At 40.5% G+C, this 16,446-nt stretch overlaps 1 protein-coding gene across 6 annotated transcripts in view; it reads left to right on the top strand.

The window, feature by feature from the left end:
- Window positions 1-16,446, top strand: part of PCLO (piccolo presynaptic cytomatrix protein) — a 390,788-nt gene that overhangs the window by 175,749 nt on the left and 198,593 nt on the right. For all 6 annotated transcript variants that reach the window (XM_077863838.1, XM_077863839.1, XM_077863841.1 and 3 more), the window contains exon 5: window positions 10,905-16,185. In XM_077863838.1, coding sequence (XP_077719964.1) covers window positions 10,905-16,185 — 5,281 coding nt within the window. The remainder of the gene's footprint in view (window positions 1-10,904; window positions 16,186-16,446) is intronic.

The raw sequence follows: 16,446 nt of genomic DNA on the forward strand, positions 1-16,446 counted from the left end.
GTGACGCTTGCCGAAATGAACAGCTTTGGCTTTTGGACAGCTAAATCTAACTTAAATAAAGCAGAGATATCAAATTTATTTTCCCAGTTTTTATGTGTCTCTAATAATTTATCGGAATAATGTAGGGCAATAAGAAGAACTTATAATTTTAAGTTTCTTCTGGTCTCTGCTATGAACATAAAATCAGTATCCACCTTTAATATAAGATAATATGTGTCTTTATTAAGTTTCTGTTTACCTAGACACTTGGTTAAGCAAGTCAACAAGTTTCTTTTCACTTGAGAGCCATTTAAGGTGCCATAAGCCATGAAATAATTAAATAAGTGTGACTGAAAAAAAAAAAAAAAAAGGGTGTGGCTAAAATTCAGGACAAAAATCAAAAATCATTTTTACAAAAGTTAATTTTAGTGTTTAACATGATTTTAATATACTATATTTGGGGTTTGTTTAATGTGTTTAATACTGAAGGATTATTTATAATTCAGACATAATCTGGAATAATATGTGTTCTCTTTCTTTAGTGGCAACTTTTGAGAGTATCCATCTTAACCTCTATCTGCATATGGAATAATGTCATTTTTAGAAGAACTCTGATTGTTTTAGAGCTACAGGAGATCTTACATAATATCTGGTTGAATAATTTTAATTCCCAGATAGCAGCAATGACTTGAAGGAAAAAGAAATGATATAATAATATTAAATTTTAGTATTAGAACTCTAATTAGAATATGTAGCCCATCCTGACTCTGATTTAGTTTGTTGTTGTTGTAGTTGTTGTTGTTTATACTTTTAACAACATGGTTATTAACCCATCTTTGATGTATCACTCATTAAATTAATCCTGGTTTTACTTCATTGTATAAATGGATAGATCAGAGTCAGAGCAGATTTCTGTATATTCGTCTATCTAATGACTGGATCTAGTACCACCACTACCCCCACCCCCACCACCACTACCCCCACCCCACCCCACCACCCCCATTGCTTCTCTTAACTTATTTTGCAGACCTGATGCCTTTTCCTGGTTCTCCGGTTCTCTGTGAAACAGCCCTGGGCTTTCATGACCCTTCCCTTTCTGTTCTCTTTCTCTCTTTCTGATCATGCCTTGTGTGTTCTCCTTGGACTCCCTGTATTGCTTTCTTTCCTAATCTATGATGCGGTGTCCTTTGTGTTTTGCTACAGTTTTTGTTTTTGTTTTGAGTTTTGTTGTCTTAGGGGAACCACATGAGCAATTCGTAAATCTACCAGTGCACCTTCTGGCCCTCTTTTTTTTTTTTTTTTCTGGCCCTCTTTTGAGTATCAGATCTGTGTTCTCAAATATGCAGTGTGTGCTCTGCTTCAAAGCCTCACCATAAACTGGAACTCATTATGTCCGAATCTTACCTACTCTCTATAGAAGCAGTTTCTGCTTCTGACTTTCTATTTCTGGTAATGGCACTATCATTCATCTGTCTCTAGTCTCCCAGTCACTACCACTGTGAGCAATCTGATTTCTTCTCACCAGCCTGCCCTTTGCCCTCCGCATCCAGTTTATCACACTCCTGTCTGTTGACTCTTATTCCTGAGGACTCCTAATTATGGCCTTTATGACCTTTCACTCATAATTTGAATAATTTAATTACTGGTCACTGTGCCTGCTCCGTCTCCCTTCTCCCATATATGTGGCTATCAGATTTTTTTTTTTTTTGCTTGTGTGTGACAGTTTTACTTATTCAATGACCAAATATATTCAAGAACATATTTTTTTCAATTTTTAATAAAAATAACATTTTTATTATAAAGGAGTATTCCTTTTTAAAATTTACTTAAATTCAATTAGCCAACATATAATACATTATTAGTTTCAGATGTAGTGTTCAATAATCCATCAGTTGCATAGAACACCCAGTGCTCATCACATCACGTGCCCTCCTTAATGATGCCCATCACTCACTTACGTCATTCACCCACCCGCCTCCCCTCCAGCAACCCTCAGTTTGTTTCCAATAGGTAAGAGAATTATTTTCCAAAGTTCACATAATTTAACTCTGTCACTCAGATATTGCTAATGGTCTCCGTTGCTTATTAAAGAATCTTAACAAGAATCCAAATATTGTTAATGTACTTTTAATTTTATTTTACACCTTTATCACTTTCTTTTTATCATGTCCTTTAATCACTACTTTTTCTTTTATTTTATGATCTCAGTATGTATATACTTACTTCTTAATTAAATGTATGTATTGATTTGCTAACATATTATTAACATTATAAAACATTTACAAAAACATAAGTCAGTGAAATAAGTTAAAACTATTGTTTTTATTTTATCTAATAGATATATTTGATCACATTAAAATATGATTAATAATAGTATTTTAGAGAGAGCATTCATTGTGTGTCAATATTTTAAAAATCTTGGTCTGAAATTTTATGATAGAGTTATCTGAAATTCTGCTTCTAAGTTAAGCTTATTTTGGTATTTTGATGTCTAGTTTTAATGACTATCCATAACAAGAAAGATAACCCACAAGGATATATCAGAATTAGAAGGAATGGATCAGAGTTTGTACTTGCCAGTTCTTGCTACTCATTCTCTAAGTTTGAAATTGAAGATAAATTTTGTTAATTGTGGAGATTCCACAAATAAATGTCTATCTTCCTTGATACCAGTAATCTGTTCTTGCTGTCAGAAAATGTGGTATTTAAATACATATGTGTAATGTTATACAAACAAATTGCTTTAAAACCCACTGGAGTTCTTCATCTGGAGGGCTTAGAAACAGATTAAAATATTCTCTTTAAAATTTGTTAAAGGAACAGAGATGACAGCTTTTAAAAATGACATGCGTCATTTTATATAGCCTAATCACATAAAATTTCCAAATATCTGTTTTCAGAGGGCTGTTTTCACATCATAATTCTGTAAAAGAACAGCTAGTGTTCATTTTTTGCTAATTCATAAGCATATTGCTGATAACCCAGGTTTACTTTCTCCCATCTACTTTTTCCACCCATCATCCCATTTACTTTATACTATCTGGTTAGTGATAACCACTTGTCATCACCAAAAATTTAAACAAATTTGGCATTCTTCTGCTTCTGTCAAAAAAGAATCAAATCTTCATATTCCAGAAGTTTTAAAATTAATTTCCCATTACATAATCAGTAAACCTCTGTGGTTAAAATAAATTCAGTTATTATCTATCTCAATACAAAACATTAAAGATATTCTTCAAAATATAAGGGTCTCAACCGAATTCAAAATATATCACATCTGTAAAATCCTGAGTCCAATTCTGGTCTACTTGTCACAGATGCAGTAAATGAATTTCACATGTACTGGTCTCACTGTAAAATTACCCTTTTAAAAAGAATAATTCCAACCAAAAAAAGCCACTCTTCAATAGCTAATATACAGTTTTTTCATTAAGACGAATATATATATATATATAGCCATATATATGGTGTGTATATATATATCTTAAACAAATCATTCTATATTGAGTCTTACTCCATTCATTGGTACATTTTTCTTTAGTAGCTTACAGCAGTACTTTAAGTATTACTAAAACAGAAGTACTATTTTAAGCTAAACATATTAGAAATATCTACACTTTGATTCTGTTATTACTAACACTTTTGCCTCTCACTTTGGTCTGATAACTTCTCCCAAATCTTCCATTTTTATTTATTCTTTTCAACAATATTTGCTGACAAAGAAATACAGTTTGACTTGTCACCATATCATTTCATACATATTACTTCATCCATTTTTCCATGGTGGATGAATCAAATTTTTCCAAATGATGTGTGCCTTTTTTGGTCTTTTAGTATTAAATTAAAAGATCAAAAGAAGATTCCCAGTTGTTTATTATTCAATTTATTGAAAGTTGGTAAAGTACTGGAATATTTATATGCAGAAAATTTTGGAAGTTTGTGATGGTGTCATAATGTCACTTGCTATGGTGCTAAAGCATGTTGTGTTCAGGCAAGGTTTATTATTAGCATCAAAGCTAATGTCAATACAGATGTCAAATATGGTTCCTTGATAATGGCAGACATTTTTGGCTACCTGTGTCTGATCCAGTTCAACTTGGTCATCATTGCCTTTATCTTGTAATATTGGTGATAAAAAGCTTGTAATGATATGAGGAGTGTCCGCTTCTTTAGTAATGTGTTTGTCATGTGTTTGTGTATTTCTTATTATCTTTATGATGTGATTTTTGTTTTGTAAGAATCTTTCATCTACCACTTACCTGTTGTAGGAAAACTGGTGTAATTACTAGTAGGTAATAAAAACCAGAAAGCTGCCTAACTGAATAAGAAGCCTCAGTATAAAGGTGGGCAAATAAAGTGACAACCTCACTATACCTTCTCCTTAGAGTGTAACTCACAGTTTTCTCTCAGGCTTCCTCACAGAACAGGTGACCAACTCACAGAAGAAGTAAAAGAATATTAGCATGAACCCATTTATTAAATATTAGGAACATGTAATTATGGATTAAAAAATATAATAAATATCTTAACATGTACTTCATGTAACCCGTTAGATCACTTTACAAACTTGCCCAAGCTTTTGCACCCCACGGCCGAGACTCCTGTATAAATAACTTACTTTGGCTTTCTCGGCCCTGTGGAATATGGCTCCCATATAACTAGCAAGCAACCCCTAATTTTTCCCACAAGTGAGCTATAGAACCAGCCAAATATGCTTTGTGAAATTCCTGAAGGTAGATTGTCCTTTCTTCTCCCTATACCTATACTCTCTGTACGTTGATGTTATACCCTTCCAACCTGATTAGAAACTCCCACCTCGACCTCTAGGCCACTTTTCTCCCTAGTGGCTGTCACTTCTGCTGCTGAAGTCCCTGTATTGACTCGTTTTAAATTTGATTTTGTTTGAAATCAAGATAATATTTTTAATTTATCTCTTAGAATATTCTCAGCACGATGTTAAGTATTTTCTCTATCATTTCATCCACAGAACATTGGATGAGGTAAATATTGTATCTTCTTTAAATTGAGGAAAACTAAATTTCTGTGCCCAGAATCACATGGCTGAGGACTCAGCAAGGCTAAGATAATGGCCCAGTGCTGATTATATAAGAGTAGCTTTTAAACACAACATATTAAAAAAAATAAAAATAAAAAAATAAACACAACATATATGGGACACCTGGGTGGCTCAGCGGTTGAGCATCTGCCTTCGGCTCAGGGCATGATCCCATGGTCTCCGGATCGAGTCCCACATCAGGCTCCCTGCATGGAACCTGCTTCTCCCTCTGCCTATGTCTTTGCCTGCCTCTCTCTCTCTCTCTCTGTCTCTTATGAATAAATAAATAAAATATTTTAAAAAATAAAAAAAAATCAATACAACATATAATTCCTCTTTCCTATGACACTTGTACCTTGCTACCATTACATTATTATAATTATTCTTCTCTCTTAGCAGCTCTTGCTATAACCCCAACAGTTTATGTATTATTTTACTTTGCTCTATATTAATATTATTCTTCATTTATTTATCAATTTGTGTCATTCATAGTTTCATAGTATATTCTTTACATTTTTGTTGCCATATCTTTTTGTATCTCTATTTATTCCTGTCTTCCAAAATATGTCAAATGGGACAAAATGTATCCTAAAATGTAATAAATAATTTGAAAGATACATTCTTCTTTACTTTTTTGTTTAATATTTTAGAATTCCATGTTGCTACAAAATTGTCTCCTTTTATTTATATACTTAAACAGAATATTGCTTGTCTACATTGGATATATTGCATTGAAACACTAGGGCTCTCCTGATGAAAACCAAAATTTGAACATCCTTTACCATAAACTTTTATTTCTGGCTAAAATGACCAAGGGGCTACTATCCACGTTACATATAATTTATTGTATATAATAGCAGCATAATAAAAAATAATGAGGTTTTCTATAGTGTAAAGGATTCCCATGTTGTAGATGAGAATATTTGATTTTTCTCTCCAGTCCAGTGAATATTATGGACTTAATCTTTAATTTAGAGTGTTTGGAACAGTCAGGCTAGCAGACTAGGTCAGTTTTGACCCTAACATTGTATAAATGGTTAAAGATCATTCACTTATTGCTTTACTTTGGCCCATTGAAATAAATAGCTTGGGAAAATTAAGCAATATTGCATCCTTTCTCTGTACAATCTTAAGTTTAATCAAGAATTTGATTCTTAACCTGAATAATATTCAGAAAACTTCCATTTACCTTCAATATGGAAGGCTAAACATTTCAGCGTTTATGAGAGGGGCCAAACTGAGTTTGGCAGTACAGATGTGTCTTGGTACATTCTCTATCACTAGAGAAGGCTTCAAGGTGTGACACCATCAGAAGAGTTTCAGATGGGTTGAAATCATCACTGCCTCTCCCTGACTGGTCTCCAGGCCAGCAAATGGCAGTGGAATACTGGGAGGAAAAGAAATTCTCTACTTTCTGCTTTTGGTTAGTAAGTAAAAATAAATAAATAAATAAATAAATAAATAAATAAAAATAATAATAAAAGTATGTATGTATGTATGTATGTATTATCTGTCTCTCTATCTTAGCCCCTGGAAATTTTGAGTTATTGTTTCATATACACAGAGTAGAAAAGCTCAAGTACCATAATTCTATACACAGGAAAAGTGCAATAACAGTAACAGTAAAAGTAAGTGATAATGCTAAATGTACTTAGGGAGAGCACAGAAAATGTGTTCCTCAGGGGAACTGAAAAATGACATTGCTGTTTTGTTTTTTTTTTTTAAAAAGGTATGCTTAAATTATGTTTGTTCCCTCTCACTGCTTCTATCTAAGATGACAAAATTCTCATGTAAAAAGTAGATGCCTGGAGTTTTCTTCTTAAGTAATCATTCCAGAGATCATTCTAGATTGTATTATCACATGTAAAGGATGAAATAGATAATTTCAACTTCTGATTATCTATTCGAATGAAAAAAATAATGCACACATAAGAAAATTCAGTGATGTTTATACACATACATGTACTACATGTATATATGTGTTATATATAATATATTTGTAATTTAGAAAGAACTATTTGAATCTGTCAATTTCATTAAATTTTAATATAGCACCATAAGTAGTTTAATGTTCTTCTCAGAAGTAAGTATAAACCAAACTTTTTTTTTTTTTTTACAACCATACATTTTTGAAGCAACTAGGAGAAAACTCCCGATCTTTTGGTCTTGGAGACTCAAAAATTTGGAAGGAAATAAGCCAAATTATGCCTCCTTTTCATAAAGCCTTTGATCATATTCCTATAGAGTCATAGTACTTCAGACAGCCATTTGAAGATTAAATAATTAGAGATAACCAAACCCGACTTATACATTGTGTTTTATGTTCTTCTCAGTACCATCTACTCTAATTTGATCAAATTATTCCCTTGTTAAAAAAAATATATATATATTTATTATTAAATATTATATATTTATATATATATATATATATAACTTTGAAGCAAGGAGTATGCGGTGTTAAATCTATATAGGCCAGTTAACTTGTGTGGATACAAATCCTGTTCACCTAGGCTCCCAAAGGAAAGTAGATAGCCACAGGAGGGATGAGTGCTTGCACAGATGAGTGTCTCAGTATGCTCGTCTCTGTATATGAAGAACAGATTTCCTTTTTTTTTTTTTTTAAGATTTTTATTTATTTATTCATGAGAGAGAGAGAGAGAGAGAGAGGGAGAGAGAAGCAGGCTCCATGCAGGGAGCCCAATGTGGGACTCGCTCCCAGGACTCCAGGATCACTCCCTGGGCTGAAGGCAGGTACTAAATCACTGAGCCACCTGGGAATCCTTTTCTTTTTTCGATTGTGGCAGTGGTAGATAAAAAGATGAATCTGTAGGAACCTTAAAGAGGCAAAGGGCTTGGTTGGTATATGATCTGGTAGTTAGCAGCTAACAGTGTAATGAAGAAGCAGGTCACTTGCTTCTAGCAGGAAATTTTACACCTGTGCTAGTTAGTATGAGAAGAATTGACATTATGTATTTTTTCAATTTACCATAGTACAATAAATAAATGACCAACTATTTCTCTTGAACAGTTCAGACAAGTACCCTTTGGTCACCTAACTTGATTTTCTTATTAACCACTCCAAACATTTTATCTTAGACCCACAAGCCTATAGAGCAAAATCTTTGCAGCCTCTTGCTACCTCGCAATATGGGGAGGAAGAGTTATTTAGAGGGGAAATCATCACAGCTTCGTCATACATAAGTAGTGATTGAATCTTTGAGGAATGTGGAGGAAAGAGACCAGATGGGGGCAGGAGGGAGAAGAGGGTAGCACATGGTCCTCAGGAAAGAAAGAAAACGTGAAGACATGGAGAAAGGCCACAGAAGGGGGTTATAGGATAGGTATTTTGATATTTATGTGCATCAGTCTCCTGTCTAATGTATCTTAATTTCCTTTGTTCCATTATATATCTGGTCCTAATCATATTTTTGTAAAATGTAGAACTTGTAGAATTCATTGTATCAAACTATGATTTATTATACTCAATTGTTATATGTATCAGTGGTTACATTTCCTCCATATGTGGATAATTTATTACATTGTTCTGTTTATAACATATGCAGACACAAAATAAAGAATACAAATGACACCTTCACAATTTGATTATGAAAGGTCTTTTTTTTTTTTTTTTTTTTTTACTTTTTTTAACTAGGAGCTTAGGTCCCCCACCCCTCTTGTTACGGTGTTTGCTGTGAATTAGCAAAGGATGGGCAGGCAGATAAGGAAGACAGAAAGCATAGTGGACTCAAAAAAATTGTGCTCATCATCATGTGGACGTGAGGAGATAGAAATATCCCTTCACTGGACTGTCTAGAAAGAATTTATTAGTTTGCTTCACCTGTGTCTACCTCTTTAATGTGCAGATCTTAAGACAAAGGAACCAAAACTAATTGGGTGCTCATCAGCCCTACCATTAAAGGCTTACAACTGCTGATAAGTAACTTTTCCCTGGGGAGACATGTGAAATGACCCAGGGAAGTTAGTTTATGATAGGCCAGAGAATACATACTGTTTTTTGCACTAAAGTTGTGAATAATATATCACTGTGTTTTTGAATTTGAATTGTGTTGCGTTGTAAATTTGGCCAGAGCATTTTTACCATATAATGCATTCAAGATACATCTCTAGGGGCACCTGGGTGGCTTGGTGGTTGAGCGTCTGTCTGCCTTTGGCTCAGGTCGTGATCCCAGGTTCCTGGGTTTGAGTCCCACAACAGGCTCCGTGCTTCTTCCTCTGCCTGTGTCTCTGCCTCTCTCTCTACGTCTCTCATGAATAAATAAAGTCTTTAAAAAAAGATACATCTCTAACGAACAGATATTGAAATGAACATATGTAAACTGACTATCAAACACAGCTTCTGTACTGGAGAACTCCATAGCTAAAAGAAGGAAAAGGAGAAGGAAAGGGAGAAGGAGAGGAAAGAGGAAAGAGGAGGCGGAGAAGGAGAGAAAGAAGGAAGAAAGGTCTTTGTATGTGTTGTTTGTTGTTCAGCCTGACACCTATCTGATCATTTGGGTTACCAGCGGGTTGGAGGAGCCCGTGCTTACAAACCCACTGAAAATAATTGAGGTGGTTAGTTCAAGATACAGATTTAGTGGAATTGAGGTGGCTTCATAGGCCAGGGTCTGATAGCGAATGTCCTCCTGTACCTTGATTTCTGACCTCTTCATTCCATAGGGCTGTGGGGTTAGTTTAATACTCTAAGCATGGAAACCAATTGGATTAGTTGAGTTTCATCTTGCTCATGGGTATTTTTAATTTGGACTTAGGCAAAAAGTCTCTATGTTTAATATTTTCATTTAAGGTTGCTCTGATTCTTGAACCAAATTGCTGGTATGGCCTCATCACAGCCCAAGAAAAGCAGCAGGTCAAAGCTGTGATTTGTCTGCATAGTGTCCCAGCTCCTTGGAAAGCCCATGATCCCATTTACCAAAGTTAGTTATTATACTGGTTGAAAGGATGTGACTTTGACACAGTTTAAAGGTAAAAATTCAAGTATTTTCACAATCAGAAGACATTTATATAGATGATATTTATTAAATAGCTTTGAGGTATGATGCTAAAGATAAATGAGATTAAAAACACTACAAAAATAATAGCTGGATATTTTTCTTTAGCTAAAGCCATGAGTCAGACTAGTTATTGCATAACTTTTTAAAAGTCATTAATTATTAGCAATAACTATTAGTAATAATTGTAAACTTTTTCAAAGTTTCTAAACATTCACTTCAAATGATACAGGATAATAATATTAACAATAGCAAGTGAATATAATGTCTTAACGTTTTTTAAAGTGTCCTTAAAAGGTAGTGCCATATTTAAATCTCTCTCAAAAAAAATGTGTTTTTGTGATTGTTGAGGCAGATATCATTATAGTCATATCACCTGCATATTTCTGTTCAGTAAAATTTCCAACATCTCTTACAACTTATAGCCAGGTACAAAGCCCATCCTCTGATTTTTTTTTTCTTTCTTTGCTTGTCCCCGTAACTCAAAAGTATTGATTATATTGATGAAAACCTCAATTTCTTGACAATTTGTAACTCTCTCCCCAAATAAATGTACTGAGAAAAATAATCACGTGTTTGAAAGAACATGGAATTGAAATATAAATAGAGTGTTAGTGGAAAAAAACAAATGTCGTTAAGAATGGACATTTCATTAAACTTAGATTAAATGTAAACTAACCTTAATATATATCAACTATTTTCATTTTTTTTGTAGCCAAAGATCTAAAAAAATTACTGGCATATAGTTGAAAGAAAAATGCTAGTATTACTGCTCAGTTCATAGCAGTTATTTGGGAGTAATAGGCCCTGTTACTAGTTTAATCATGTTAAGTTTTCCTGTATCTTTTCCTCCCTGCTAGGAAAAGGAAGATGACAAATCAGACACTTCAAGTTCTCAGCAACCAAAAAGCCCGCAAGGTCTGAGTGACACAGGATACTCTTCTGATGGGATATCAAGTTCACTTGGTGAAATTCCAAGTCTTATTCCAAGTGACGAAAAAGATTTGCACAAGGGACTCAAAAAGGACTCTTTTTCCCAAGAAAGCAGCCCCTCCAGCCCCTCAGACTTGGCTAAGTTAGAGAGCACGGTCCTCTCCCTTCTGGAGGCTCAGGCAAGCACCCTCGCAGCGGCGAAGCCCCACGGGAACAGCCAGCCTCCGGAGGTTTGTTGCGGGCTGCCCGTGGGTTCCCGGGCGGAGACCCCGGCGGCGGGACAGGAGCTGGCGAGGCGCGCGGGGGAAGGGGAGCCTTCCACGCAGGACGGCCGCCAGGACGTCCCTTCCATGCAGGACGGTCGACGGGACATGCCTTCCACGCAGGACGGGCGCCAGGACGTCCCTTCCACGCAGGACGGGCGCCAGGACGTCCCTTCGATGCAGGACGGTCTCCGACACGTCCCTTCCACGCAGGACGGCCGCCGGGACGTCCCTTTCACGCAGGACGGTCTCCGAGATGTCCCTTCCACGCAGGATGGGCGCCGGGATGTCCCTTCCACGCAGGACGGCCGCCGGGACGTGCCCTCCACGCAGGACTACGGAGGGCAGTTGGCGTGGGTCGGGGCCGCGCAGCCCCTAAGGCCGCCCCCCGAGTGCGCGGAGGGCCGCAGCGACAGCGAGAAGCCGCCGGGGCCCCCGAGAGAGCGCGGGGCCGGCGCGGGCTCGTCCAGCAGCGAGGACGGTAGGCGGGAGGACAGCCCGGGCTCCGGGGACGACGGCGGCCTGGGAGGCGAACCCGCCGCGGACGCGAGCGCCGACGAGGACGCCTCGGGGTCTGAGGGCGACGAGCCCCCCGGCAGCCAGCTCCCGGACGTGCGTAGCTCCGACGGCCGCCCGAGGGAGGAGCCCAGGGGCAAGGCGAGGGCGGCCGCGGGCAAGCACCGGCGAGCCAGCCGCAGGAGCGCCGCAAGCCTCGACGGCGATGCGGGACGACGCCACTCGTGGCACGATGACGACGATGATACGTTCGACGACAGCCCCGAGCCGAGGTACAGAGAGACCACGAGTCAGGACAGCGACGAGCTCATCGTGGCTGGAGGAGGCGGCCTGCGGCGCTTCAAGACCATAGAGCTGAACAGCGCGACCGCGGAGCGCTACGGCCCGGAGCCCCCGCGCAGAGCCGCAGTGTTGGACTTCGACGAGGAGCCAGAACTGGAAATGGAGAGCCTGACGGACTCTCCAGAAGACAGGTCACGGGGGGAAGGGTCCTCCAGCCTTCACGCTTCCAGCTTCACTCCCGGCACATCCCCGACGTCGGTGTCCTCCCTTGATGAGGACAGTGATAGTAGCCCTAGCCACAAAAAGGGAGAGAGCAAGCAGCAACGGAAAGCTCGGCACAGGTCTCACGGCCCCCTTCTGCCCACCATCGAGGACTCCTCAGAGGAGGAAGAGCTGAGAGAGGAGGAAGAGCTGCTGAAGGAGCAAGAAAAGCAGCGGGAGTTGGAACAGCAACAAAGAAAGACTTCTAGTAAGAAATCAAAGAAAGACAAAGATGAACTTCGTGCTCAGAGGAGGAGGGAGAGACCAAAGACCCCACCCAGTAACCTCTCTCCCATTGAAGATGCATCTCCCACAGAAGAGTTACGTCAGGCTGCAGAGATGGAGGAGCTCCATCGGTCCTCTTGTTCCGAATACTCACCTAGCATAGAGTCAGACCCAGAAGGTTTTGAAATAAGCCCAGAGAAAATAATAGAAGTCCAGAAAGTGTATAAATTGCCCACAGCTGTGTCTTTGTACTCCCCAACCGATGAGCAGTGTCTCATGCAGAGAGAAGGCAGCCAAAAGGCATTAAAAAGTGCTGAGGAGATATATGAAGAAATGATGCACAAAACCCACAAGTACAAGGCTTTTCCAGCTGCAACGGAACGAGATGAAATGTTTGAAAAAGAGCCTTTGTATGGAGGGATGCTAATAGAGGACTATATTTACGAATCTCTAGTGGAGGACACATATAATGGTTCGGTAGATGGCGGCCTACTAACGAGGCAAGAAGACGAAGATGGCTTTCTGCAACAGAGAGGGAAAGAGCAAAAAGTAAGGATTCCAGAACAGATTTATGAAGATCCTATGCAAAAAATAACAGACCTCCAGAAAGAGTTTTACGAATTGGAAAGCTTACATTCTCTTGTGCCTCAAGAAGACATAGTTTCAAGCTCTTACATCATCCCAGAAAGCCACGAGATAGTGGATCTGGGTAGTATGGTAACTTCCACCAGTGAAGAAAAGAAGTTACTAGATGCCGATGCTGCCTATGAAGAGCTCATGAAGAGGCAGCAGCAGATGCAGTTCCCACCTGGGTCCGGTCCATCCCAGCCCCCCATCACGGATGACATGACAGAATCTACTGTGGACTTTGACAGGATGCCCGATGCTTCTTTGACGTCAAGTGTTCTCTCGGGAGCATCTCTCACAGATTCCACCAGCAGCGCAACGCTCTCCATCCCCGATGTCAAAATAACCCAACATTTTTCAACAGAAGAAATTGAGGATGAATATGTAACTGATTATACAAGGGAGATTCAAGAGATAATTGCCCATGAGTCACTGATTTTGACTTACTCCGAGCCTTCAGAAAGTGCCACATCTGTCCCGCCCTCTGACACACCCTCTCTCACATCATCTGTGTCTTCAGTTTGTACCACAGATAGCTCCTCACCCATCACTACCTTGGATAGTATAACCACAGTTTATGCGGAGCCAGTGGACATAGTGACTAAGTTTGAAGATTCTGAGATTTCTTCATCAACATATTTTCCCGGCAGCATTATCGACTATCCAGAAGAAATAAGTGTATCTTTAGCTCGGACTGCCCTACCGGATGGAAGAGCGAGTGCTGATCATATCGTGATTTCCTTATCTGATATGGGACCGCCTCTCGAACCTGTAGGAACTGAACCCGAGGAGCTCATTGCTGACACTATTTCCACTGACTTATCTACATCTGAAAAAGACCCAGTGAAGAAAGCCAAGAAGGACACCGGGAATGGAATTATTCTTGACGTTTTGGAAGCTTACAGAGATAAAAGGGAGAAGTCTGAGGTTGAACCCACAAAAATTGGCTTATCTGAAACCGGGTTTGATCAGCCTCCTTCTCCCGCTATTGCAGTGGAGGAGCAGGTTCCAGGGACACGCTTGCTGTCTGGACAGGTCTTTGATCAAGCTAAACCTGCACCTCACTTGCCATCTGGCAGCCCTTCTCTTAGCTCTCTTCCGACTAAAACTCGTCCATTCTTTAGAAGTTCTTCTGTGGATGCATCAGCCCAACCTCCTCCTCCTCCTCCCCCTCCCCCTCCTCCTCCTCCCCCACCCCCTCCTCCTCCTCCTCCACCCCTTCCTCCACCAACCTCACCTAAACCAGCTGTTCATCCTAAAAAAAAGGTAATCGCTACAGCTCCGGTGACCCTAACTCCTACAGCTACACCGCCAGCTGATGTTGTTACTGCAGCAGAGGCCGCGGCCATTCCAAGAGGTAGTGGGTTACCTGTAACAAAAATATGTACCCCTGCACCTCCTCCTGTTCCTCCTAAACCATCTTCCATCCCGTCTGGCCTTGTGTTTACACACAGACCTGAGCCAAGTAAACCTCCAATTGCCCCCAAACCAGCAGTTCCTCAGCTTCCAGTAACGACACAAAAACCAGCAGATACACACCCCAAACCGGCAGGTCTATCTCTGACTTCGAATATGACACTAAATTTAGTGACTTCAGCAGATTATAAATTACCTTCCCCTACATCCCCACTTTCCCCTCACTCTAACAAGTCCTCCCCGAGATTTTCCAAATCCCTCATGGAAACCTATGTGGTTATCACGTTGCCATCTGAACCCGGGACTCCAACAGATTCTTCAGCCAGTCAGGCAATCACCAGTTGGCCCCTGGGGTCACCCCCCAAAGACCTGATTTCCATCGAACCAGTGTTTTCTTTAGTTCCTCCTCTGACCACGGCGGGAATGCCCAGTTCTGCAGCACCAAGCTTGTACCTCTCAGGATCTCTGGGGACATTGTCTGCTCTCCCGGTCACAACCTTGTCTTCATTTCAAGCAGCCCCAACCTCGGAGACACAGTTTTTCACAGCTGAAGTTTCTCAGGCCGAGGTTTCAGCGGCCAGAAGTGCAGTCCCCGGTGTTGGTCTTAGCAGTGTCCCGATCTCAGTTCCCCCAGAGCCTCTTGCTCTCGACAAGCGTCAGCCTAAGGAAAACGGGAAGGTGCAGCTTGTGGGCGATGCCATTGATTTGCGAACGGTACCAAAAGGAGAGGTGCAGGTGCCTGACAAGGGTGTGGATCTTTCCGCGGCCACCGTAGATCTGAAGAGGCAGAGCGCCGCAAGTGACGTTTATGGCAGGCAGATTAGTGCTGTCCAGCCCTCCGTTATAAATCTCAGCACAACTCCGTCAGCAGCGACGCCGATGGCCCTGCTCGCGGAGTCGGCACCCGTCCTCGCGGGCACGGCTGGTTCAAGTCACGCTGTGGCCGCGGAAAGCCTGGTGGGCCTAGAACGTGGGACGACCGCACCGCTCCAGCTCACGACATCAAAGCCCGCTGAGCCCACGTACAAGATGCCAAGTGGCCAGGCCTTCCCTGCCGCTAGGGAGGACGCGCCGATAAACTTATCTTTAGGCCCTTCGGCACACCCGGTGACATCGGCTCTTCCAAAACCTGTCACTGTGCCTCCTGCTGGTGTCACAAGTGGATGGACTGATAGCATCACATTGCAGGGCATCCCTGACGGGGAAGTGGTGGACCTCAGTACAACAAAGTCGCACAGAACAGTTGTGACAATGGACGAATCCACTTCGGGTGTGGTGACCAAGATAGTGGAAGATGATGACAAGCCTGTTGATCTGACTGCAGGAAGAAGAGCCGTGTGCTGTGATATGGTTTACAAGTTACCCTTCGGAAGGAGCTGCACGGCACAGCAGCCTGCGACTACTCTTCCTGAGGATCGTTTTGGCTATAGGGATGACCACTATCAGTATGATCGATCAGGGCCCTATGGTTATAGAGGGATTGGGGGAATGAAACCTTCCATGTCTGACACTAATTTAGCGGAAGCTGGACATTTTTTCTATAAAAGTAAAAATGCTTTTGATTATTCTGGAGGCACTGATGCAGCAGTAGATCTGACTTCAGGGAGAAGTACTACAGGTCAGTATGATGTGGCTACAGACCTTTCCTTGAAATGTCGTTATGGTGTCCCTCATCTCATTTCAGGATGAAAAATGTGGTCCCTTTTCCAATTTTGTTACCTTTTCTCTTGCTTTGGATGTTTTGGCAACATATTTTGGAGTCCATGTGCACTTTCATTTCTTCGTTTTTTTTTTTGTTTTTTGTTTTTTTTAATTTGTTCTGCCCAGCGTCGCCTGCATGTGCCTGCATGGTCAACATCGCTTTTATTCCACATCTGAT

This window comes from Canis aureus, chromosome 21 (assembly GCF_053574225.1).
Source record: "Canis aureus isolate CA01 chromosome 21, VMU_Caureus_v.1.0, whole genome shotgun sequence".
Lineage (NCBI taxonomy): Eukaryota > Metazoa > Chordata > Mammalia > Carnivora > Canidae > Canis > Canis aureus.